The 26,161-nt window shown below is 38.8% G+C and overlaps 2 protein-coding genes across 6 annotated transcripts in view; both read left to right on the top strand.

Annotated features, from left to right (window-relative positions):
• LOC132267572 (phosphatidate cytidylyltransferase 1-like) overlaps window positions 1-18,641 on the top strand; it is a 33,982-nt gene extending 15,341 nt beyond the window's left edge. For all 5 annotated transcript variants that reach the window (XM_059768743.1, XM_059768730.1, XM_059768717.1 and 2 more), the window contains 4 exons: window positions 16,290-16,418; window positions 16,523-16,579; window positions 18,216-18,299; window positions 18,383-18,641. In XM_059768743.1, coding sequence (XP_059624726.1) covers window positions 16,290-16,418; window positions 16,523-16,579; window positions 18,216-18,299; window positions 18,383-18,463 — 351 coding nt within the window. In that variant the 3' untranslated portion in view covers window positions 18,464-18,641. The remainder of the gene's footprint in view (window positions 1-16,289; window positions 16,419-16,522; window positions 16,580-18,215; window positions 18,300-18,382) is intronic.
• A 5,074-nt stretch (window positions 18,642-23,715) lies between these two features.
• On the top strand, window positions 23,716-25,569 carry LOC132271745 (uncharacterized). Its single transcript, XM_059773233.1, has 2 exons — window positions 23,716-24,253; window positions 24,858-25,569. The coding sequence occupies exons 1-2, from the start codon at window positions 23,848-23,850 to the stop codon at window positions 25,361-25,363; spliced, it is 912 nt and encodes a 303-aa protein (XP_059629216.1). The 5' UTR covers window positions 23,716-23,847; the 3' UTR covers window positions 25,364-25,569.
• The last annotated feature ends 592 nt before the right edge of the window (window positions 25,570-26,161 follow it).

The raw sequence follows: 26,161 nt of genomic DNA, 5'->3' as shown, positions 1-26,161 counted from the left end.
CTTATTTTTTTTTTATTAATATTATAATACTAAAAGGTTGCTTTTTGAATGTGGATTATATTTTAATTTTACAAGTTAATGTACCATTGCTTTTGTGTGATGGTAAAAGCTCAAGCTGTGAAGCGTGAAAACACATGTTGAGTGTGAGGGGTGATACATAGTGCAAATAAAAATGTTAAAGTTTGTAACCAGTCTTCCTCTTGCAGCACTCTGGTAGATTATTTTTTCCATTTTTACTTTTCTGTCATAACATGCAAATAAAGTATGATGATGGATGGATGTCAGAAATCTTATTAAACGCTAAAATTAGTGATAAGGATAAGTAATTCCTACTAATGTTCTATTTAAACTTTTTGGGAGTTATACTTTGGGTTATTTCTTGATAGTGTTGATTAGATCCCATTCTCAGACGGGATAACGAATTGGCTCGAGAGGGTTTTCCGGATTAGGAGATCAAGAGGCTATCTTCTCCATGAGTAGTTTAGTCGCTTGGGCTGGACGGCTTTCCGATTGCCACCTTTCGAGGTTATTAGGAGATTATGATGAAGTACCTTTTGAAGATGTTCATTGAGTTCTTTGAAATTGATTCTGTGAACAGTTCTAAAATTGTTTGATTCTTAAAGTACAAGTCCATTCGCATTAAATCTTATAGATTTGTTGGTTTGTTGATTACTCCTTTTATAAGATTTTGACAAAGACTTGCCTTTAAGCCGATGGAGACCTTCAAGAGACCGTCTCTTTTTATCCTTGTTGAAGGTCATCAAATTTTAAATGCGATATGGGTGGCTGATGTCATAGATAAAACTTAAAAGCTGCAAAACATTGATAATGAGAGAATTGTTTTCGAGGTTGGCATTGAAAAGCACATGCCTGTGTGGTTTGGGGTTTTTGGATTAAATAGTGAAAAAGGAATTCCAGGATTAGATGGAGGAAATGAGTTAGAGGTCGCTTTAGATCCATGAAGTTATTATTTTATAAAATGGCCAAAGTAATGGATGGCTTAAAGCTAGTAGAGTATCCAGCAAGTTCATCACTTTTCTTTGGTGGTGGACATCGTTAGTTATATGGTTTTTGAAGTTGTATTTTTGGGTTTTGGAAGGGCTACACTGTTGGAGCCGGAGGGTTAAGATTGCATTGTCTGATCTTCAGTTGGCAGATGATATTTTTTCATGTTAAAGCTACTCTTTTTGTCTAGTGTTTTGGGACTATGTCAACTCTTTAATTAGCATGTCTAGGAGCGCTTTGTCGTGTATTAACTTTGACAGTGATAAAATTGAAATGTAGGTTGACTCATTATGTTGTTCCATGAGTAAATGGATAATGAATTGTTTGGGCCTCTATTTGGGTGGTAATCCTGACGCCAGAGAGTTTCGGGATCCTGTGGTAGAGAAAGTGGGCAGATGCTAAATGGTTGAAAGAAAAGTTTCAATTCCAAGGGAGGTAGAATATCTTCAATCCACTAGTTGCTTGTCCTACCTAATAGCTCTCTCTTTAGGATGCCAATTGGTGTTTCTTGTAGACTAGAAAACATCAAAGAGATTTCCTTGTGGATGATTTAGATGAGGGGAGGAAGTATCAATTAGTTAAACTGAAGGTGATTTGTTGTCCTAAAGATAAGGATGTTAATGCTAGTAATACTGCTTTGACTGGTAAGTTGTTGTGGAGTTACCTGTGTGCAAATTTCCCTTTGCGTTATTACTCTACTTAGGAAAATCTCTAAATAAAACTATTCTTTTTCTTCTTCCGTTTCTTCCTCACAGGCACAGGACTCTTTTTGAGCCCAATAGTTCTGTGGTTTTTGAGCGTTTCGTGCTGAAATATCTGGAATCTGGTCTAGAACAATATTTCATAGATTTTCACCCTTGACCTTGGTGTTATTAAGGTCTTGTTACATCAATTTACTTATTGGGAAATGTTGTAAAGCATAAAACGGAAGCAAAGAGATAAATGAAACACGAAGAACACAAGGATATTACGTGGTCCAACCACTAGGGCATACATCCACAACACAAAGAGCTCAAAGGGCTACATCACTTTATAATATATTCCTCTCTTGATCTTTGTATGCAATGATCACTTCTATTTATAGGAGAAGGAATAGAGGTGATAAATATGGAAAATACATTAATGAAAGATTCCTAAAATCAATACCATAAATCACTCCAATCAATATTCTATTATAGGCTAGAATCTCTCCCATGATATTATCATATCAAATATTCTGTCAAGGAGTAATTTAAGGGTTCCTATAATAATATTTCCAAATATAACATTTTCTAATACTCCCCCTCAAGCTGAAGGTTGTATGGAAATAACGCTCAGCTTGCATATCAAATCATGAAACAAATCATTTTTCAACGATTTGGAAAAAGACAATAAAATTGCTAGAGACACGGTGAAGGTGAAGAACAATGCTACACCGGCAGCCCAAATAAGTCCACATAGCACCTAGCACCGAACACATGGCGAAGGTGACGAACAATACTACCGAACACACCGGCAGCCCAAACAAGTCCACATATCACCGAACACATGGCGAAGGTGACGAACAATGCTACCGAACACATCGGTAGCCTAAACAAGTCAATAAAACTGCCGGAGACAAGGCAAAGGCGAAAACATTATCGCTGAACAAACCGGCAGCCCAAACAAGGCACAAATAGCACCGAGAAACCCTTAGCAACATTTCAGATGCTAAGGGAATACCCCAAAAAAGGGGTCCGAACCTAGGAAGAAAAATTAGGCTATGATACCATGTTGTAAAGCATAAAACGGAAGCAAAGAGATAAATGAAACACGAAGAACACAAGGATATTACGTGGTTCAACCACTAGGGCCTACATCCACGACACAAAGAGCCCAAAGGGCTACATCACTTTATAATATATTCTCTCTTGATCTTTGTGTACAATGATCACTTCTATTTATAGGAGAAGGAATAGAGGTGATAAATATGGAAAATACATTAATGAAAGATTCTTAAAATCAATACCATAAATCACTCCAATCAATATTTTATTATAGGCTAGAATCTCTCCCATGATATTCTCATACCAAATATTCTGTCAAGGAGTAATTTAAGGGTTCCAATAATAATATTTCCAAATATAACATTTTCTAACAGGAAAGGAAATTAAAAGAAGATGCTGGGTATAGAATCATATGGGGGAGAATGAATTTTTTGCTTTCTTATGGGCTTGGATTTAAGGGAGTTTAAAGCCTTTTCTTTTATGTTTTTCAAAGAGAGCCATTGTCTACTTTATAACATTGAAGCCTGTCCATGAGATTACATTGGAGAGATAATCTCAAGCATTCTTGAAGGTCTTAAAAATATTTTGTTTGTGAATGAGATGTCTCCGTGCGCGCGCGCGCGCGGGGGGGGGGGGGGGGGGGGGGGGGTGGTTATCACTTATCATAGGTTGGACAAAAGGATTGTTTGTATTATGATCAATTGATAACTAGATTTGGGAAATTTTAATGTGTCCACAACTCTTTATGTTTTCTTCTGTCGGGTTTTTTAGGTGGCTGTGAGGGGGATTTTTTTGCTAAGTGTTGAAAGATATCAAAGTTGAACAGAGAAATTAAAATATGAAGAACAAATAGATATAACATGGTTTCAGCCACTAGAGCTTACATTCACGACACACAAAACCCAAAGGGCTACATCTCTTTCATTACATTCTCTCTTAATTTTGTTTGCAATAACCACCTCTATATATAGATGAATTGGGGAAGACTTGTAGCTATAATAAAGGAATTACATAGAAAGTCAAATACAATTGTGGCAACAACTTGTTGCCTAAGTTTAGCAACGTTAACATTCTGTCAAGGAGGCCCCCCCCCCCCCCCCCCCCCCCCCCCCCTTCCTCTTTTTTTTTGATAAGTAAGAATTTATTAAAAGCGCTCAAAAGGGGAGCGAAGCCCAAAGAAAACAAAAAGGGCCAAAAGGCGCCTTAGACCTTCAGAGAGGCCAAGAAAATAATGATTTCCTCCATAGATCTATAATCTCTCCCTGAAACCCAACAAAAAAGAGTAGAAATAACAGAGAACTTAAGCATAGAAATAGGCTTCTTTTTCCTGTCAAAATATCTCCTATTTCTCTCGAGTCAAATACACCACCAGATACAAAGCGGTATAGCCCTCCAAGCATCCTTAACACCAACCCCAACAGAGACGCCTCTCCAAGCTTCAATCAACCCTCTAGAGGAATAGGGTATGGCCCAATGGACCCCAAATAAACGAAGCATCAATTCCTAGCAGTCTCTGGCCATACTGCAATGTAAAAGGAGGTGATCAACTGATTCCTCATTACACAAGCACATATAACAATGATTGACCACCACCTGATTCCTTTTCAAATTATCCTGGGTTAAAATCTTACATAGGACAGAGGTCCAAGCAAAATAGGCGACCTTGCGGGGAGCCTTAGAACGCCAAATAGACTTCCAGGGGAAGAGTTCACCTTGACCATCCGAAAGACATCTAAAAAAGGACCTAACCTCAAATCGGCCTTGCGAGTTAGGAATCCATAGCCACCCATCTGGCTCCCCAAAAGAAATCACCTGGCTATACAAAAGCTCCAGAAAACGAGAAACATCCTCGATCTCCCAATTCTGAAAATGCCTCTTGAACTGAACATCCCAAGTCAGTCTACCGTTATCAAGATGATAACAGTCAACAACAATGGCCTGTCGGTGAGAAGCAATCCTATAGAGCCGTGGGAAAGCCAGAGCAAGAGGGAGCTCCCCACACCAGAGATCCTTCCAAAAACTAATCCTCCTTCCATCTTTAATGCGAAAACGAACATGCTTGCAGAAGTCATCCCAACCCCTTCGAATGAAGTTCCATACTCCCACCCCCCTTGGACCACGCATCGCCTGAGAGCACCACCCCCCACGACCTTCCCCAAACTTGCTAGCAATAACTCTCCTTCATAACCAATGCCTCTCGATTCCAAACCTCCAGAGCCATTTACCAAGAAGAGCCTTATTAAAAGGCAACAACCTCCTTAACCCTAAGCCTCCAAACCGAATTGGACGACACACTTGATCCCACCGAACCAGGTGAAACTTGAACTCTTCTCCTTCGCCCCCCCCAAAGAAAATTACACTACAATCTTTCAATTCTCTCAGCCACTGAAGAAGGAATCTGAAACAGAGATATGAAGTATGTAGGATGGCTAGAAAGAGTGCTTTTAATCAAGGTAACCCGACCCCCCTTAGACAATTATTGCTTTTTCCAACCTGCCAACCTCCTCTTAAATCTGTCCACAACCGGATCCCAACTCCCCACACATCTAGAAAGGGCTCCCAAAGGCAATCCTAAATAAGAAATGGGAAAGGAGCCAGTGCAACATCCAAGGATCTGAGCAAACAACTCAATCCCAGGAACATCCCCAACAGGCACAAGAAGACTCTTGCCTACATTAACCTTAAGGCCAGAAACAACTTGAAACCAAATCAAAACGCATCTCAAATACCTCAGCTGGGACGCATCCGCATCACAAAACACAATAGTGTCATCTGCAAATATCAAATGAGAAACCCAATTGACTAGCAATATCCCTGCCCACCCGAAATCCACTCAAAAAACCCAGCTCCACAGCCCTCTTCAGCAATCTATTAAGAGCCTCCATCACAAAAAGGAACAGGAAAGGGGAAAGAGGATCCCTTTGTCTCAAGCCCCTCGAGCTAGAGAAAAAACCCGTTGGCGCTCCATTCACAAGGACAGAGAAACGAGCGCTAGAAATGCAGAAAAGAATCCATCTCCGCCACCACCCACCAAAACCCATCCTCTCTAACAGATAGAGAAGGAAACTCCAGCTTACATGATCGTATGCCTTTTCAATATCTAGCTTGCAAAGAACACCCGGAACACCACTGCTTAAGCGGGAATCAACACATTCACTAGCAATAAGAACTGAATCCAGAATCTGCCGACCTCCCACAAAAGCATTCTGAGAGTCAGAAATGACACCATCCATCACCTTCTTCAACCTAGAGGCCAAAACTTTCGCAATTAACTTGTAAAAACATCCCACCAAACTGATAGGGCGAAAGTCTCTAAAATCCATTGCCTCTCCCTTCTTCGGAATAAGGGCAATAAAAGTTGCATTCAAACATTTCTCAAAAGAGCCCTGCACATGGAAGGCATGAAAAGAGGCCATCACCTCCTCAGGACCACCTCCCAACACTCCAAAAGGAACCTCATAGAAAAACCATTAGGTCCAGGAGCTTTATCCCCATTACAGCTCTTCATAGCAGAGAGAACTTCCTCTTTGGAAAAAGGCTCCTCTAAAATAGAGCACTCCTCACCCGAAATAGAATCAAATTGAAGCCCATCCAGCAAAGGGCGCCAATCGGCTGACTCAGTGAACAACCTCGAAAAGTACTCAGAAAAACTCTTACATATCTCCTCCTCTTTACTAATCAACACCCCATCCACCCTTATCCTTCCAATGTGGTTGCCCCTTCTGTGAGCATTAGTGAGCCTATGAAAGAAATTAGTGTTATTGTCTCCTTCCTTGAGCCACAAAGTTCTAGATTTCTGTCTCCATGAAATCTCCTCCATGACAGCAATCTCAGCAAACTCTGCTTGACACTCCACCCTCCTGAGCTTCAAAGGACCCGTCAAAAGACCCTGATTCTCCATCTTATCAATGTCAGCAATCTCAGAGAGAACCTGGTTCTTTCTCCAAGCCAAATTACCAAAAACCTCTTTGTTCTAGACTTTGAGATCATTCTTCAAAAAACGCAACTTGCCTGCCAAAGAATGACTCGGAGTGCCAACCACTTCATACCCTGCCCACCAGGATCGGACTCGCTCCAAAAAGCCTTTAGCTCGGAGCCACATATTCTCAAATCTAAAAGCGGAATGTCTGCTGCGCAGCCCGCCACAGTCCAACAACAATGGAACATGATCAGACAAAGGACGAGCCAGGGTGGCCTGAACAACATCAGAAAACTTTTCCTCCCAATCACTCGACACCAAGAATCTATCAAGACGAGAGAGAGTAGGAGGAGAGCGTCCACTGGACCAGGTGAAAGGCCCACCCACCAAAGGCAAATCAAGCAAACAAAAACCATTAATAAACTCTGAGAAAGCCATCATATCAGCTGTCCATCTGCCCCCTGTGGACCTCTCAAAACGGGAACGAACAACATTGAAATCCCCCCCTATACACCAAGGCAACGACCATCGCCTACGGATCTCCCCCAGCTCCTCCAAGAACAAATGGCAATCATAATCCTCCGTAGGCCCATAGACTCCAGAAAAAACCCAACGAAAGCCATCCTCCACCATGGATAGAACACAAGATGCCGAGAAACGCCCAACCTGAGAGTCCAACAAAGAGATCCAATGTACATCCCACGTGATCAGAATACCACCCGAAGAGCTAATCGCATCCAAAGCAAACCACTCCACGAATCTCCCACCCCATAAACCTCGAACAATCACATCCGTCATAGAGGCAATCTTGGTTTCTTGAAGACATACTAAATGACCACCCACTTTCCGAATCACCAATTTCACCACTTTCCTTCTAGCCGGGTCGTTGAGACCCTGGACATTCCATGAAAGAATTTGTAGCTTCATAGGGAAACAGTAGAATTGACCACCTCACCCCTCCTCCCACTGGTCCTCTCCTTAGCCCCCCTCCTCCTCCTTTCATAGGTAAGAAGAGTCGAGGCACTTTGAATCCCTCTCCACTGGAACATTCCCCCTACAATCCATTCTATCAGCAAACTGAGCGTTAAGAACATCGAGGAATAAGTTTGTTGCCTCCTCAATCCGACCCTTAAATGACACACCCAAAAGAGAGCCTATTTCTACACCATTATCCTTCATCCAGTCATTCTCCAAATCAGCCAGCCCTGCATCAAATCCCCTCCATTCCGCAGAGTTCCCGTCAGGTCTTACAACTGCCAAAGGTGTAAACAAATCAACCTCAGACTCGCATCCGTTCCACAAAACCATACCTGCATCCCCATGAACAGATGAACACGACCCATCCTCCCCATACTCAACAGATGACATAGAAGGAGAGCAGTTAGAAAGTGGAGTACCATACACCTCATCAGCCATTCGATCATTCTGGTCAGTAATAGAACCTTTCGAGACCAGATGAGCTCTCAATTCGTTCAAGAGTACATCAGCTGAAACATCGTCAATCCTTATCTTCACATCCCGCCCCACACACACAGTAATTCCGTCACTGCTAACATCACACAACCGAGAAGAACCCATCTCAATACCACTGTCATCACCAGGTCTTTTCTCAAGAGCAAGCACCGGCTCTCTTTCAAAAACTGAAGACAAGCAATTAGATACAGAAGACACCACTCCCTTTTTCGGCATCAAACTCCTTCGAGACACCCCGCAAGGGTGAGCAGAGGAAGAAGAAGGAATAGAAGGAGAGTAAGAAGGCGAAACAAAAGACATACTCGATCCAGAGTCCTGTGAAACCGGAATCCACTTCTGCTTTTCCTTTCTAGACTATTTTTTGCGAACAGGGGGAAAAATCACTTTTTTCTTCATACGGTGTCCTTGCAACAGCCCTTTAGAGCGCCTGTTTCTTCTAGAGCCTTCTGGAACATCACTGGGCGGATGAATATCATCCATAGCAACACATAAATGCCCGTAACGGTTGCCCAAGTCTGGCCCAGAAGAAGCATAAAAAGAACTCGGTCCTTCCTTCAATTTAGAGCCTAAATCCACGGATCCTTGGTCAATACAAACTGCATCCAATAAGTGGGCCGCTCCACCTCCATCCGGACCACCAGATGATAAAATACCTTCATTAATTAGACCAGACTTGCCATCCACAGGCCCACCAGAATAAAATGAATTGGATCCAGAAGCCTTAACCCTCAGTCCATTATTAGGCCCAACCACTGATTTAAAGCCCAAATCGGCCTTACTATTATTCGGAGCCCAAGGTTTTGAATTAAAGGTGGATGCAGCTGTCATCCACTTTGCCCGGCCATAGCCCCTGCGCCAACCACGTGTATGGCCTTCAAAGCTCCCCCTCCCACGCGCTTGATTGATGTGAGGAACAACACGATGACGCTCCTTTCTCCACATCTTCCTGAACGCCGGCCGGCCAACCCCGATGATACCACCTTCCCTATGCCTTTCCCGGGATTTCTCTTGCCGTCGAAAATCAGTTCCATCCGAGGATCCTTCTTTCCTTTTCAGAGTGAAAAATCTTCTAAAACATTCCGTGTTTCGCTTCCATAATTCGTCCCTCCATTCCTCCCATCTCTGAAACTCAGCCAAACCTATCTTTCCCAAAGAATCCCACCTTAACCATTCTGTCTCCTTCAGCAAATGTGAACCGTCACCTCCTTCCAAGCTATCCGTTGTCGGAACAAGCTCCGGAGGCTTCTCTTCCCACACCTTCACTTTGTAGCAGAGACGGTCATCGTGTATGAAGACAAAAGGAGGACAAACCTTGCCGTCGAACACTGTGATTCGAACCCTTTTAGCGTCGATTGCTTCATCAGCATCCACCCATAAGAAACCACCGCATAGATCACCAACCATAACGAACAGTGCATGACTCCAAAGATGGAAAGGGAGACCGTACATCGTCACAATCTTCAGGCCCTTACTCTTCAACACCTCGGAGCACCCCACCCTAAAGCTCCAAGATTCCATTAGTGTGGCCGTCCCCCAAACACGACGACCTTCTTTAAGCACGCGAGAAGCCTCCTTCGCAGAGGGAAAGCGAAATAGCAACAAAGAAACCGGAAAAGGTGAGATCACAACACCGGAAGAAACCTTCCAAACACGAGAAGCCCAAGCCGCGATTTGATCCCTATCACCCACATCCTTGTCGAACTTACCCACCAAACACGATCGAAGGTCCTCCCTTCTTCTTCCAACCAAATCATTATCCAGAAAAAACGAATGCCCTCGATAAGTGTTTGCAGATCTAACATTTCCACCTTGAAATAGACGGGGTAACCTCGCAACTTCTAAGAATGACCTCATCATCTATGTGGAGTTTAGATCTAACTCATCATCTTTCAAGTTGGTACTCAGAGATTTAACTCAAGTGTTCAACTTGAAATTAAATATGAAGTTGTCGAGAGTCTGAGACGAGTAAAGATAAGTTGATCCAGAGATCCTAGACGAGTTGATCCGAAAATCTGATCCGAGACGAGTTGATCCGAAAATCTGATCCGAAACGAGTTGCTCTGAAAATCTGATCCGAAACGAGTTGCTCTGAAGATCCGAGACGAGTAAAGTATAATGTAGGGTATGATAAACCCGCTCTCTCTGTTGCATGGACTCTTCAAAAGTAGTGAAGTACCTGTGTTGGACACATATCCCTCGAATATAGGTATGGGATATGTGTCCGACACTTTTGGTTGGATATGTACTTAAAAAACATATCCAATCATTCAATTTCATTATATTATTACTTTAAAATGAGTTAAAATACCTATATTGAACATTATATTCGATAAAACATTACTTTACTCTAGAAAATAAAATAAAATAATTAATAAAATAAATATTTAGCCGTGTCCGTGTGTCCTTCTGTTTGGAGATTTGACATATCCGACATATGGATACATACCCGCGTCTGACACCCGTACCCGAGTCCATGTAACATAGCTTGCTCTGATACCATGTTGAAAGATATCAGAGTTGAAGAGAGAAATTATAATATGAAGCACAAATAGATATAACGTGGTTCAGCCACTAAAGTCCACGACACACAAAGCCCAAAGGGCTACATCTCTTTCATTACATTCTCTCTTAATTTTGTTTACAATAACTACCTCTATTTATAGGTGAATTGGGGAAGACTTGTAGCTATAATAAAAGAATTGCACAGAAAGTCAAATACAAATATGGCAACAACTTGTTGTCCAAGTATAGCAACCTTAACATTTTATCAAGGAGTGATTTAAAGGTAGGGCAACATTCCTTAAGTCATTTAAGGGTAATCATTTTGACCCCTTGGTTTAGGGCTCTTGGGTTGTTTTTTGTGCATGGAACATGATTTTATCTTCGAAGTTTGTTTTACTCGTGCATGGATGTCTTGTCCACCCTTAACACGGTTGATTTTTCTAATAACTTTGTCGTTTAATTTGTTTCCTATCAAATTCTTTTAGTAGTTCTGGGCTATGATAAATGGACTCGGGTTTGTGTTGTCGGACACGGGTATGTATCCATGCGTCGAACGTGTCAAATCTCTAAACAGATGGAAACTCGAAAACCGCTAAATATTCATTTTATTAATTATTATTATTTTTTTTCCTAGAGTAAAGTAATGTTTTTATCTAATATAATGTTTAATATAGACATTTAACTCATTTTTATTTTTATAAGTAATAATTAAATAAAAAGGCGTTCAAGAGGGGAACGCGTCCATTATATAAAATTGGAACCGAGGTCTAAGGCCCCAAATAATCCAAAAAAATGATTAAATCATCGGAAGAGGAACATGACTTCCTCTTCACGTAACTGAAAAGAGAGCGAATGATATGAAGTTTTAGCGTCGCCGTGGATGACTCTTTCTCTTCGAACATTCTACTATTCCTCTCCTTCCATATGCACCACCAAACACAATGTGGGACAATTCTCCAATAATCGCGTACATCACTTCTCACACGACATCCTCTCCAAGCGCGAAACAAGTCCTTAGAAGAACGAGGCATTACCCAACGCCTAAGAAGCATGGACATGGATACGACACGACACAGACACGGCAAATCCAAAAAAATTAGGACAAGGACACGGCGAATAGTGTATATATATATATATTATATAGATATATGATGTAGTACTTTAAAAATTACTGAGTGTTATTATTTTTCATCAATCTCATAATGAAAAAAAAACGCACATCATAACTCATCCACTGTAATAGTGTAATGACTGGCCCTTAAATATTTATTTGTTTTGTCTAAAATTGCATATTAACCTTAAACGTTTAAAATTATTATGTACTGACCACATAAGTGAGTAAAAGTTGTTAAATAACTTCACATATTTATACTTTAACCCAATTTTCTTTCAAAAATTATCTTTTAGACCCCTGAAATAAAGACATACGTGTCGGACACACACCCCTGGCGTGTTGGACGCGTGTCCGCAGAGTGTCTATGCCGTGTTCGAAAATAAAAAAAAAAAAAATTCCAGACACGTTTTTTGGCGTGTCGGGCACGGATTCTTCGCCCATTTTGGCATGTCCGTGCTTCTTAGCCCAACGCATACCAAACAAACCAAAAATAAGATTCCAGCAGTTGCTCGCCACGGGGCAATGCATGAGGATATGATCAACTGACTCACCGTCTTGTTTGCATAGGCAACACCAGTTAACAAAACAGTTACCCCTTTTCCTTAAATTATCGATCGTCAGGATCTTACCCCATACAGCGGTCCATACAAAGAATGCCACCCTAATTGGAGCCATAGAACGCCAGATGGTCTTCTATAAAAAATCAATGAGATCAAAATTAGATAGACATAAGAATAAGGAACGAACTTCGAAACGACCATGGGAAGAGGGAATCCATGTCAAATCGTCACTACCTTTGCCAACTGCCTCTTGTCGATACAACAAATCCAAAAAAATACATACCTCGTCCAACTCCCAGTCCTGAAAAGAACACTGAAAGTGCACGTCCCACGTAATCCCATTACTATTAAGCCGATAATAGTTAGCTACGTAGGTATGTCTATCAACTGCTATACTGTATAATCTGGGAAATGTACGAGATAAAGGCTGGTCACGGCACCAAATGGATTTCTGCCATCACGAACTTTGAATTTGATGTGAGAAGAGAAAGCATCCCACCCCTTCCGAATGGATTTCCATGCCTCAACTCCTCCCACGAGAGAAATCAGACGAGTAAACCAACCACCACTCTCTTCCCCATACCGGCATTCGATTAGTCTTCGCCAAGGGCGACGTCTTTCCCTCCCGTACTTCCACAGCCATTTACCCAAAAGAGCTTGATTAAAGAATACTAATCTTCTGACACCAAGACCACCTAACTTCATGGACTTGCAAACTTGTTCCCATCTGACAAGGTGATACTTAAACTCTTCACCCCTTCCGCCCCAAAGAAAATCTCTTTGAATTTTTTCAATCTTAGCAGCAACAAAGCAGGAAATTTGGAACATAGATAAAAAATATGTGGGAAGGCTTGATAGAGTGCTCTTTATAAGAGTAATTCCCCCCCCCCCCCCCCCTCCCAACAAGACAAGTATTGCTTCTTCCATCTTGCCAATCTCTTCGCATACCTATCAATCACAGGGTCTCAACTCCCCACTGTCCTAGAGGAAACCCCTAGGGGCAAACCCAAATACGGAATAGGAAAAGAACTCACCCTACACCCAAGGGCTGCAGCTAAAGAGAAGATATCATAAACATCCCCTACCGGAACAAGCACGCTTTTAGCCATGTTGACCTTTAGACCGGAAACGGCCTGAAACAGGCCAAGATGCACCTTAAATATCTAAGTTGAGACACATCAGCATCACAGAAAACCAGGGTGTCATCCGCAAAAAGTAAATGAGAGATCTTTGTTTGATGGGCTAGATCTCTTCCCACCATAAAGCCCTTAATAAGACCAAGATCCTCTGCCCTTCGCATAAGTCTGCTTAAACCTTCCATAACAATAAGAAAAAGGAAAGACGACAAAGGATCTCCTTGTCTTAAACCCCGAGTGTATCCAAAGAAACCAGCAGGAGATCCGTTTACAAGAACAGAGAACTTGACAGACAAAAGACATGTCTCAATCCATTTCCTCCATTTACTTCCAAACCCTATTCTCTGTAGCAAATATAGCAGGAAATTCCAATTCACATGGTCATACGCTTTCTCAATGTCAAGTTTGCATAAAACTCCAGGAACACTACTTTGCAATCTAGAATCCACACGTTCGCCTGCGATAAGAACTGAATCAAGAATTTGCCGTCCTCCGACAAAAGCATTATGGGAATCCGAAATAATCCTATCCATTACTTCCCTCGTCCTAAGAGCAAGAACCTTAGCCATGCGCTTGTATATACAACCCACTAGGCTAATTGTTCTAAAGTCTTTAATGTCAGAAGCACCTCCCTTCTTAGGAATAAGGACAATGAATGAGACATTTAGCGACTTCTCAAAGGCATTAGTAGAATGAATCTCCTGAAATGTACCCATCACCTCATTTCTCACAACCGCCCAACTTTCCATCAGAGATCGCATAGTAAACCCATCAGGCCCCTGAGCTTTGTCCCCATTACAACTTGATAAAGCCTTTAGAACTTCCTCTTCAGTAAAAGGAATCTCAGCCCTTCTCTATCCAACTCAGAAATAGCCTCAAAATGGAGACCATCAAGTTTAGGTCTCTAAGCTAGCGGCTCGGTATAAAACTTATGATAAAAAGAAGCGATCCCATTTCGCACCTCTTCCTCCCTCCACAACTCCACACCTTCCACCCGAATTCGTCCTATTTGATTACTCCTTCTATGAGCATTTGCGAGTCTATGAAAAATTTTTGTGTTGCGATCTCCCTCCTTTAGCCATAGAGCCCGGGATTTTTGTCGCCACGATATCACCTCCATATTAGCAATCTCAGCAAGAACTGCCTGACAGGAGGCTCTTCTAGAACGTAATAACTCCACATCCCCACCCACCTCTTCAAGACCATCAATCTCAGAAAAATCAGCAAGGACTCTATTCTTCTTTCATTCAAGATTCCCGAAAACACCCTTATTCCACTTCTCAAGATCGAATTTGAGAGCCCTTAACTTCGTAGTTAACTTGTAGCTAGGTGAACCTGTAACAAAAGTTGCCTCCCACCAAGACTGAACTTTATGTTGGAAGTCCTCCGCTCTCAATCACATATTCTCATATCGAAACGGGGACCTTCGGGAACACAAACCCCTACAATCCAAAACCAAAGGAACATCTGGGAATTTCTCTTCCCATTCCCCAGAAATCAAAAATCTATCCGGCCTTGAAAAAGTGATTGGGTCCCTACCATTTGACTATGTGTAGGCTGCGCCTTCCATTGGTAAATCAATGAGAAGTTGCTCGTCAATGAAGTCAGAAAACTGATCCATCTCAGAAGACCTCCTTCCTCCTGTGGACCTTTCCAATGGGAATCTAACAGAATTGAAATCCCCACCTAAACACCAAGGAAGAGACCACACACCTTGAACATGGCAAAGCTCCTCCCAGAAAAAAGGTCGATCATTATCAACAACCGGTCCATAGACCCAGTAAAGACCAATCTAAAGTCGTCCTCTTCCAACTTGAACTCACGGGACACAGAGAATCTCCCCACCCACACGTCGATCCTAGACAACCATCTACAATCCCACATAACTAAAATTCCGCCCTAAGTACCTGTAGCATTCAAGGTCTCCCATTCCACAAACCTTCCTCCCCACAAACTCCTAACCACCCCATCAGAAATGGATGCCAACTTGGTTTCTTGCAAACAAACAACCTGGGCCTCCCACTTCCTTAAAGCTACCTTTACCACCCTGCTTTTATTCGGATCGTTGAGACCACGAACATTCCAAGTAATAATTCGTAGCTTCATTAAGAACCAGATAAGATAATCTCCCCTCCTCCCTTCCTCAAACTCTTACTTCTAGTCCTTCCTCTCTCCCTCACAGCCCTTTTCTTCCCTTCATAATTGACGTAAGAGATAAGATTCTTGACCTCCTGTGCCCCTTTCTAGGACGATAAAGGCCTCGTGTTCACAGCCTCATCAATCACTGCAACCTCTCTTCCTTCCACTATTGCTTGAAGAATGGATAGTGTCAGGTCACTGTTTCCCTCTGATGGATAGTAGCTCCTATATTTTCGACCATCCAATATGATATAAATGAATGATTGGATATGCTTTTTAAGTATATGTCCAACCAAAAGTGTCGGACACATATCCCATAGCCATGTCTAAGTAATATGTGTCTGACTCGGGTACTTCACTACTTTTGAAGAGTCCATGTAACATAGGTTATGGGTATTTTCATAATCAGATATAATGACAATCAGCTTCAAGGAAACGGTGGCCATCATGAATGCATTCTTCCTCTGCATTTTCTGTGTAGACTAGATGATCTTGGTTTGAATAGGGTTATAGATATATTATAATTAAGCATTGCTCACTACTATTTAGAGCAAGGATCATAAACCATGATCCTCCTTTTTAGCCTATTCCGATCCACACTTTTCATTTGAGGCATAAGATTTTAAATCTTTTGTCTTCATAAAAGTATTGAGTACTTGATTATAATGCTTCTTTTTTTGTCATTTTATTTTGCAGTTCCCATGGAGAGAGATCCCAATTTTGCCAGTTCAGTGGCATGCACTGTGTCTTGGTCTTTTTGCATCAATAATAGCCCCCTTTGGAGGTTTTTTTGCAAGTGGTTTTAAAAGAGCTTTCAAGATCAAGGTCCAGTGTTTTATTATTATTATTTTTTTATGACCAATTGATGTAGATTCATGTTAAGCTCATATATTTTAATGCTATTCGTATTTTTTTCCCATTTGTTGCAGGATTTTGGAGATAGTATTCCCGGCCATGGTGGAATGACAGATAGAATGGATTGCCAGGTGAGCTGCAAATACAATTATGAATGTTTTCTCTCGAAGATATACTGGATTACCTGGTAAACAGTGAAATAGGTGTACGTATATGTACATGTGAGGTTTTTTTTAGTAGCAGCATGTTACCAACTCTTTTGACAAGATTAAACAAGGTGGTTTCTGATTGATGGTTGATGGTTTTATTTTGAAATTCTCACTCCCTCCGTCATACAAAGACTGACCTATTTTCATGAAATGCACATATTTATACGAGATGTAATTAATCTTTCATGTCTTCCTATTATCTTCTCACTTGTTGATGCTAAAAATTGGGTAAGGATTTTCTTGGTTTTGAATAAGCGGTTAGCCAGTTATATGCATATCAATATGCATGATTAACTTTTTACGGCAGAGTCGCTATTGGAAAGACAAAAATAGATAGGATGCTGGTCTAAACCAGGTCCAGTAGGGGTTGCAAATTTGGTGCATTCTATGTTGGTTTCATATAACTATCCACTGGACATTTTGGTGATTAATAGTAAGTTCCTTCTTGTTATACTAACAAGAGCACTTTTGATTTATTTTTATGCTAGAACTACAGGAAAGTTTTGATCTGGGAGTTCTGAATTTTCCACTTAAACTCTTGCTTTCTACCTCTGAATAGTATATGCAAGTCAGAAAATTCTTTTATAAAAGGACAGAAGACTTGGAATTTGAAAACATTCATCTGGAAAAGAGAAAATTAAGTAGCGGACAAAAGGGTTTTCATAACCCTAAAAGATTATATTTGTGAGGTATTCTTTACAAGCGTATAATAGTCCATACCGGTCTTGGTCTTTAGTGGAACAATATCAGCCCATACAATCAATACGAGATAGCCTTTAGCCTATGACCTTTTTGGACTTGATCATTGTCGAAGGCATTATATTGCACACTTGAGTCTATAATTACATTACATATTAGTTGATAATTTTATTTCCAGCATGTCCCTAACCTTTCTTTCTTCCTTTCAATCTTTTTTCTTGTTTTGTGGTTTAGTAGATTTGGGTTGAAATTAAATTTGGAAAATACCACACCTCTCTACCAAGCAAAACCAGTTGTCCCTTACCTTACTGTAAAAGTTATATGGTTACGTGTTGATTTCGTTTTATAATAGATAATAGTGGATGTTCATTTTCCCCCCCTCTTGGTGTAGAGGCATGGCAGCTTCCATACTGGTGGATGCTTGGTCGATTTGTATTGTTATGCATGGACTTATTATGATGTTTCTTTATTGTGGTAGTCTTTCAATATGATAAGGCCACGTATTCCTTTGTCTCTTTTTGCTGCTAATGAGCATCCATGACTTGTTTCTTCTGGGTGCCACTATAACATCATGAAGTGAATCTGCAACTATAACATCATGAAGTGTATCTGCAACTCTTTTGTTGCTTCAACGATACTACTTATAGCATTGGCAAGACATTGCTCAATCGTAGTTAAAGGGACATTTCCCTGTTCTGTGCAACTTAGCTCCAAACATGAATTGCGTCGATTCTCAGTATGTTGCAAGCTGGCCTTTTCATATTCTGACATGTCTCTGTTTTCTCTGTGTAGTTATCTGAATAAAATAATGTTGCACTGTATGTCTGGTCGTGTGCTTAATGTGGCTTGTTTTGTGCAGATGGTGATGGCCGTGTTTGCCTACATTTATCATCAGTCATTTGTTGTGTCTCAAGGCCTCTCAGTAGAGATGATTTTGGACCAGGTAAAGTAGTGCACTCGTTTTGTTGTGCTTGTGTATATATTTGTGATTACACTGTGCTTTTTGTTGGCCCCAATGTGATGCAGATATTAATGAGCCTCACTTACGAGGAGCAGCGAGCTTTGTACGTGAGGCTTGGTCAGATTGTCCAAGGGCGGCAGCTTTGAATAACTTGACTTTCCAGGACTGCATGACGTGTCATTTAAACCTCTCCAGCATGTTTTGTAAACTATATTGCCTCGTACGACCCTGTCCAAATGTTTAGCTGGAGACCATTTTTACAGTGCACATTCTGTATAGTGTTTGTCACCCATCTAATATGAATAAATTTCTCACTGTACAGTATGACCAGTCTCTCTCTTCCCCCCCCCCCCAAAACACACACACACAAACACATTTTCCTGTTGTTTTTAATGCGTGGAATTCCGAGAGCTTTTTAGCCTGCCATGTATATCATGGCATCATGTTGAAAATGAATGGAAAGTGAATTTGAATCCATAGAAAGGGGATGGCCTAAATGGGGCTCTAAAAGACGGAATTTGGCTGATGATGGTTTGTGTCACCACCGAAGTGTATTCGGCCTGATCGAGAATAACTGTATTGGTCTCGCGGCTCTCGCCATTTGGGTTTGCAATCCAAATGGTTACAGATTTCGGAAATCACTTTTATGTTTGGGGTATTTTATGGGATTTAGATCTTATGGGTTTAGTACATGAAACCATTCTCTTTAATTTTTTGTATTCTGGATTTATTTAAAGAACAACATGACAAGTGTCCGAGCGCATGCATGTTATGATCTAATCAAGCGTCACCTTTTCAGCTTGCGCTTAGAACAAGTACTTTAAAATGTGTCAGTTTTATTATTATTATTATTATTATTTTATCTAGGTGTCAGTTAAGTGTAAAAAAAACCCAGCCTCATATACAAAATGTTGAATTATCCTCCATTTTAAAAATTCCCTGCATTTCTTAATGGATAATGCTTAGTTACTCACCAGTGAGCAACTTCATCTTACTCATTCTTCATGTGTTTCAATAACAACATACCACATTAGCTTCAATAACCAAATAATTTACGTTCTTATGTATTTTCTCGGATCAATCGTTAAATAACATTTTTATTAAAATTGATGTGGTATGCTGTTATTGAAACACATGAGGGATGAGTAGGATGAAACTATTCACCAGTGAGTAGCCAAGTATTATCCTTTTTTAATTTATGTAAATGAGGACCGATCTTCGATTTAACTAGTAAAGTGACTAAAATACCCTCACTTTATTATTAAAAAAAAAAAAAAAACTTAAGCTAAAAAATGGCTAAAATCTCTCTCTCTCTCTATCTCTACATGTGAGCGCGTGTATATATATATATATATATATATATATGGGTTTAGGTTTCTATTCAATCTAAACTCTCACCGCCAAAAACTCTTTGTTTCCCGGCAACAACTGTGGTCTATGGATGTTCAAAGGATATCGCGTCTTTAAACAATAGTTTTCCCTCTTTTACATCCCCAAGAGACTGGTGGGGCCCAGACAAAGCCACACCAGCTGTCCACGAACTCCATCTCCGGCGAAAAGAGCCACCACCACTACCACTCTCCCCCAATTCTCTATCAACCTCACGGCCCCAATCATTCCCAATAACAATTTGAACCACGTTCCTCACTACACTGTCCGTGGCTTCACTTTATTTAAATCTGAGGCATCGCTCGCCATTTTTGAACTCTGAAAAAAAAAACCCAAGAGTTGACCTGTACGTTCCCTCATCAATAAGAAACCCTTCATATTTCATTTTCTTAATTTTGACCCAAAATTGTTTGATTGACTCTTTGTTACTAAATATTCCTTGCATTAAACTAAATCAAATTAAAGAATTGGATTCAACCTATTTTTGTCACAAACTCAATTGAAGAAATTTGAAGCCTTTTCAGGTGGTTATGGTGGTTACAGTTTATGGGGTGATTTTTTATATAGGTATATACAATACATACATAGAGATAGATTGATTGGTGTTGAGAGGGAAGGTTTAATTCTGTAATCCATGTCTTTATATTCAATTTTATATGATGAATTGGGTTTGGGGTTGGAACAGAGGAAGGCCATTAAACCAGCAATGGCAAACCAGCAATGGGATTTGTATGGAAAGAGATGATTTGATGAATTGGGTTTGGGGTTGGGATGGGTTTAGAGTTCAGATGAATTTGCACAACCACCAAAGCAGCTAGATGAAATAGGATTCCGAAGGAGGAGCTGCGATTGCGAACTGAAGAGAATGTTGCACACACACACACACACACACACACACACAGTGTACAACACATATACATTAATATATACATGGGCAAGCCCATCACACCTATCATGTGCCCAAAATAAAACATTTGTAAAATTTTAATTTGGTGCAAATAGATACCTCCTAACAAATTAAAGTTATAACTTCACTAAATTATCCTTATATACACATTGTATATATTATTTAAAAATATATCATTTTATTAAATGATATAAATAGTTATTTAATACATGAGGGTGTGATACGTATTATAAGTATATTATTGGAATATTTTCTACACTTTATAAAATATTATTGTTTTTAATTTTTTGATCTTAATGGTTAGATTTAATTGAAAGTATAGTTTTATCTCGATTTGAATAGTATGATGACGATAGGTAATTGAACACCAGTTTATTTATTTTTTCCCTAATAAATATTAAATATTCATTTGTTGCTATGTAAAGAATTATACATATATATGTATATATATGCTTGTGTGTGTGAAAATTTATTGCAAATTTTAAAGTTTTAAAAAATTAAATGTATATTATTTATATATAATGAATAAGTATCATTAATTTAATTTTTTTAATTATATATTTAATAAAAAATAACTATATTAAAACTTAATTAATTTTTTTTTTTAAATTTTATAATTATAAAAAGAACTGAAATTTTCATTCAATATGATATACTGTACATTAATCTGACAATTGTGATAATTTTTTTTTTTTAAAGAGAGATAATAAATCGTTAGCATTAATATTTAGAGAGAACTTTTTTTCGAAAAGGTGAGAGAAAATTTTTACAAGTGTGTTAAATATAGTCAATGTACATGTAACATAATTATTAGCATACACACTCTTTTGGGCATTTTCGGAAGAGTAAAAAAACAAAACGGATAAACATTATTTTACGTCAGATTTATGATTGATGGGTATTTTCGTATAATTTTAAAAGAATATAAGTATTTTTATCATACTATTTTAAATAGGGGTGAAAGTAACGCAAAGCATATTAGGGTTGTTTTTTACACTTGACCAATATATATATATTAGAGAGAGAATTATAGACTGGTATATATTTTAAAGAGAGAGAATTGAATATAGGGATGGAGGATATATATATATATATATATATATATATATATATATATATAATTTTATAGAAAGATAAACTAAATTGAGGCCTAAAAATATTTAATTATAGTTTTTCAGTTTAGGGTTTTTTTTAGTGTTTTATAAAAAAAATTGGTCAAAATTAATCATTAGGGTGCAATTTGCTCCAAAAGTTAATAATGTAGGAATTTATATATACTTAATTTTTAATAAGGGTGATTTTTGCACATTTTTTTTATATAATAAGAGTTTTTTTTAACACTTGAACCCTTATTATTATTATTTTGAATTCTGTTTCACAAGAAAAAATGCAATGGAAACGGTTTCTGCACAAGGGTTGTGATTCATTGGTATTTTTTAAACCAACCAAAGTAGATAAATCTTTATGTGATCCAATCATACATGTATTTGTAATACTTTTTTTGCAACTTTTTACTTATGTAATCGCATGTGATTGATCCAAATTACGTAGCCTGATGTAATAATATCTCCTCAAAGTGAAGGGTTCAACTTAATACGATCTTTCTAATTAACTAAATTAATTGAAAACAAATTTCCCTGCCAAAATTATATCATGCATGATTATCAGTTAATTATTGACACACTAACCTTTAATTTGCTCCCTACACGTGAAAGGATAGAGAAGCCATGCAAGTTGCAACCGAATCTGGCCGTAAACGCACTCCGATACATCTTATAGAGAAAATTAAGTGCGTAGAAGTAATAAAAAAAGCCATGCAAACTGTACCTAGTCTTTTATTTATTTATTTATCCCCTGTACCTAGTCTCAAAAGAGGTCAGATACATATTTTAGTGAGAGTACAAATGTGTAGAATGGATGAGCAAGTGGTGCAAATTAATATATTGAGAATGACCATAAATGGAGCCAGATACAGATTAGAGTGCAAGTAAAAAAACGAAATGTAAATACTTAAGAAGCACCTACACTTCTGCTGCTCTGCAAACAAACAGTGTGGTGTTTTTGTTGTCTACCAGCATTTTATGGACATTCTTTAATACATGTTTGACACTTAAAAAAATGTGTTTAAAAATAATTTTATTAATTTGGATACTTGATCATTACATTTTGTACATTTTTTAGAATTATATATATATATATATATGTGTGGAACCCCTATTTTTCTTTAAAAAATTGACATTAAACACACGTCACAATATGATATACAAAATTATATATATACATATATATATATATATATATATATATTATATTTAAATAAATTTCATCTTCAAGTTTAGTATATAAATTATAAATTAATTAAAATTATAGTAATTTTAGTGATTTTACGAAATTCAAAATCGATCAGTAAATTTCACGCAAGTTACTACTCATTATGGATAGTAATTTTGATGGTTAAACGTAATCCATATTCACACAAACAAGGTTCAACGTATTTAGACGTATATTTAGGTTCAGTGAACTTAGTCATCCTACCCCCTAATAATTGCTGAGCTCTCTGTATTTCCCATCAGAAGAAAGACCCGGATGACGTGGAAAAAGCGACAAAAATGTCGAAAATGATCGGAGCAAGTTAGCCACGTCGAAGAAGGTGAAAGCCACGTGGATTCGTGATGCGTCGTATGCCGTGAACAAGATCGTTCCGTGGAGTCAACGAGCCAATAGAAAATGTCCTCTTTCAACGGCGTCAATTATGCTGAGATTCCATGCGAGCCAGTACACGGTACTACTATAGTAATCAAACATTTTAACGGTAGAGATTAGACCATAACTGCAATGATGAGGGCCTTCCAGCTCCTCCTCCAATATATGACATCATATGAGATAAATTCCAGTAAATGGACGGACACGATCACTTCATCAAGATGTGCGTAAGCATGTATCATCCATACATGCATACACACAGTGGTAACATAATGTCTTCATTTTGTGCCTACTCTCCATCAATTATCTTCTTTTATGTGAACATCTTATCACCATTATCAAGACATCCATGTAAGGACTGTCTATATATATAAGGACAAAAGCTATACCATTTGGGTCATTTTCACTTTACTCATTCTCTCTACAACAAAAAGAAAATATATATAAAGCCAGCCATATAAGATATCTAGGAAGCGGAAAACAGAAAAGGGTATCAGAGAAAATTGATTGAGAAGCTTGTCACGACCAACAATGGCTAAAACACCGGTGAGATTCAAGAGGGTGGCGGCGGCTTTTCACGAGGTGGCACCGGCTCGTCTATGCGAGAGCAGCGGTAGCGAGCACTCGCCGGAGAGCTCGATGGACCTTTTCAATCTCGTTACCTCATTTATCGAAAGAGATGATCGAGAAGATAGAGACATCGAAGAGGTTAATCAAGAGGAGGAAGAAAACGGAGATGAATCTCAAAGTTTCTGCTCTAATTTGGAGACGGTGGATAGGTTGGGGGGCTTGTTAGGCTGTGAAGATGATGAAATGAAGCGAAACATTCGTGCCCAAACGGAACAAGCGTGGCCCCACGTTATCGGAGAAAGTTCGACATCGCCGGGTTTCAAGCGCCGGTTGATGACCCGATTACGCGAGAGGGGCTTTGATGCTGGTGAGTCTCTCTCTCATATTTTTGTTCATAGATCATTCGTATATATATTTTTAATTATTATTCTCTTAATTTAATTAATTAATTAGTAAATTTTTTGTTTTTTCGGTGGTAAGTATCATCCGTACAACTTAATTGATTCACTTTATAAAGATTAAAAAGATAGACTAGTGTTCAATATTTGTTACATGCACTCTCAGGAATGATTGTCAAAAATTATTTGATCATTTTAATTCGATTCCGTATGTAGTTTTTTTCCGGCTCAATAGTGATGTTAATTAACATGCCCAAATGTTTTTATTCTGTAGAAAGTCAAAAAAAAAAATGACACTCGACAGACAATAGATGAAACTGTATTAAAGTTAGTTACAATTATTAGTTTCCAATTGCATGCAAAAGAAGTGCATACAATTATTTTATATTAATTACACCATTTTAAAGAAGCAATTATTAATATAAAATAGGGAGAATTTGTTCGCATAAAGGGCCAATACTATTGATCTATTGTACCTTAATATACCTACTCACATCTCATTTTCGATAAACATTAATTAATATACAGTAAATATTGTTGATGGGGCCTGACTGTATGTGTATGTACATGCAGGTCTGTGCAAATCAAAGTGGGGGAAAATTGGACGGTATCCATCAGGGCAATATGAGTACATTGATGTTAAAGTAGGAGAAACAAGTCGGTACATAATTGAGGTATCTCTAGCTGGTGAATTTGAAATAGCTCGACCAACGGATCGTTACACCTCTCTACTCAACGCATTTCCTCAAGTTTTTGTGGGTGAAGTAGAAGAGCTGAAGCAGGTTGTGAAAACAATGTGCAAAGCAATCAAAAAGTCGATGAAGGGGATGGACTTGCAAATACCACCATGGAGGAGATATGGGTACATGCAGGCCAAGTGGTTTGGTTATTACAAGAGAACAATCAATGAAGCACCAGCCAAAAAGGTTTCTGAGAATGACTTGGCCAGCAAGAGATTGGTCGGGTTTTCGCCGTTGCCGGTGATTTCTTACTATTGCAGGGAAGATTTTGCTCGTAAGAATGGTTCCAAAGTAGGGCTCTTGGCTGCGGCTTTCAGTGACACTAGCATGCTCTCTTAGTCAACCTTCACAAATATTCTTTGTAAATACGTATCAAATTGCTGCTTTGGATTATTGATTATTTGTTAAGTTTTGTTTTTTGTTTTTGTTTTGTTTTTTGGAAAGTTGAATATTTAAGTTTGAAGCTCAAATGGTGATGGATTCGTCTAGCTGTTTCAATGTCCATAGCTAATTTGCTTCATTTATGAAAATCATATCCTTCTGCATATCCTTCGACGTTTGAAATGAACTTTAATTGTGTACTACCTCTGATGAACTTTTGGAAAAATTGACCCAATTAAATTTGAGGTCAATTCTATATTTTGAGATCTCTAGGCCCGTTTTGACCTAGAGATCGGCCCAAGAAGAAACGAAGCCCATAAAATCACAAGGTTTTGATTTTAATTTTAACGTAAGAATAGACTTCTATAAATAGAGGTAGATAAAAATGTAAAGGATTTCATTGAAGTGTAAAAAATTAACTTTTCCTAATAGAGAGCAGTTTCTTGCACATTTAGTAATATTTTCACCGAGAGCGCTTGGATCAGTTGAAAGTTTTTTAACCGGTCGGACATGTTTGAATTTTACAACGGTTGGACATGTTTGAATTTTAGAAATTAATGTTGAACGAGATTTAAGACGCTTACCCATTTACTAAAAAATTTAAGTTATTGGATTTTACTTCATACCGACGCTAGACCCGTACACTTATGCTATGTTCGGTATGAAAGAAAAAAATTGGATGGAAGCGAGAGAATGGATGGATGAGACATTTATAGAGAAAAGATTATCTATTTTCTTTATTTTTGTTTGGTAGAG

The sequence above is a fragment of the Cornus florida genome, unplaced genomic scaffold (genome assembly GCF_030987335.1).
Source record: "Cornus florida cultivar Cherokee Brave unplaced genomic scaffold, ASM3098733v1 CherokeeBrave_3.0.0_Hap2_Chr01, whole genome shotgun sequence".
Lineage (NCBI taxonomy): Eukaryota > Viridiplantae > Streptophyta > Magnoliopsida > Cornales > Cornaceae > Cornus > Cornus florida.
This window is presented reverse-complemented; position numbering and strand designations above follow the sequence as displayed.

What these genes read in the sequence shown, in the direction of transcription:
- LOC132271745 (XM_059773233.1), top strand. Translation starts at nt 23,848, where the DNA reads ATGGCTAAAACACCGGTGAGATTCAAGAGGGTGGCGGCGGCTTTTCAC. An exon ending in CGAGAGGGGCTTTGATGCTG is followed by an intron (nt 24,254 to 24,857) that starts GTGAGTCTCTCT and finishes ATGTACATGCAG; the next exon opens with GTCTGTGCAAATCAAAGTGG.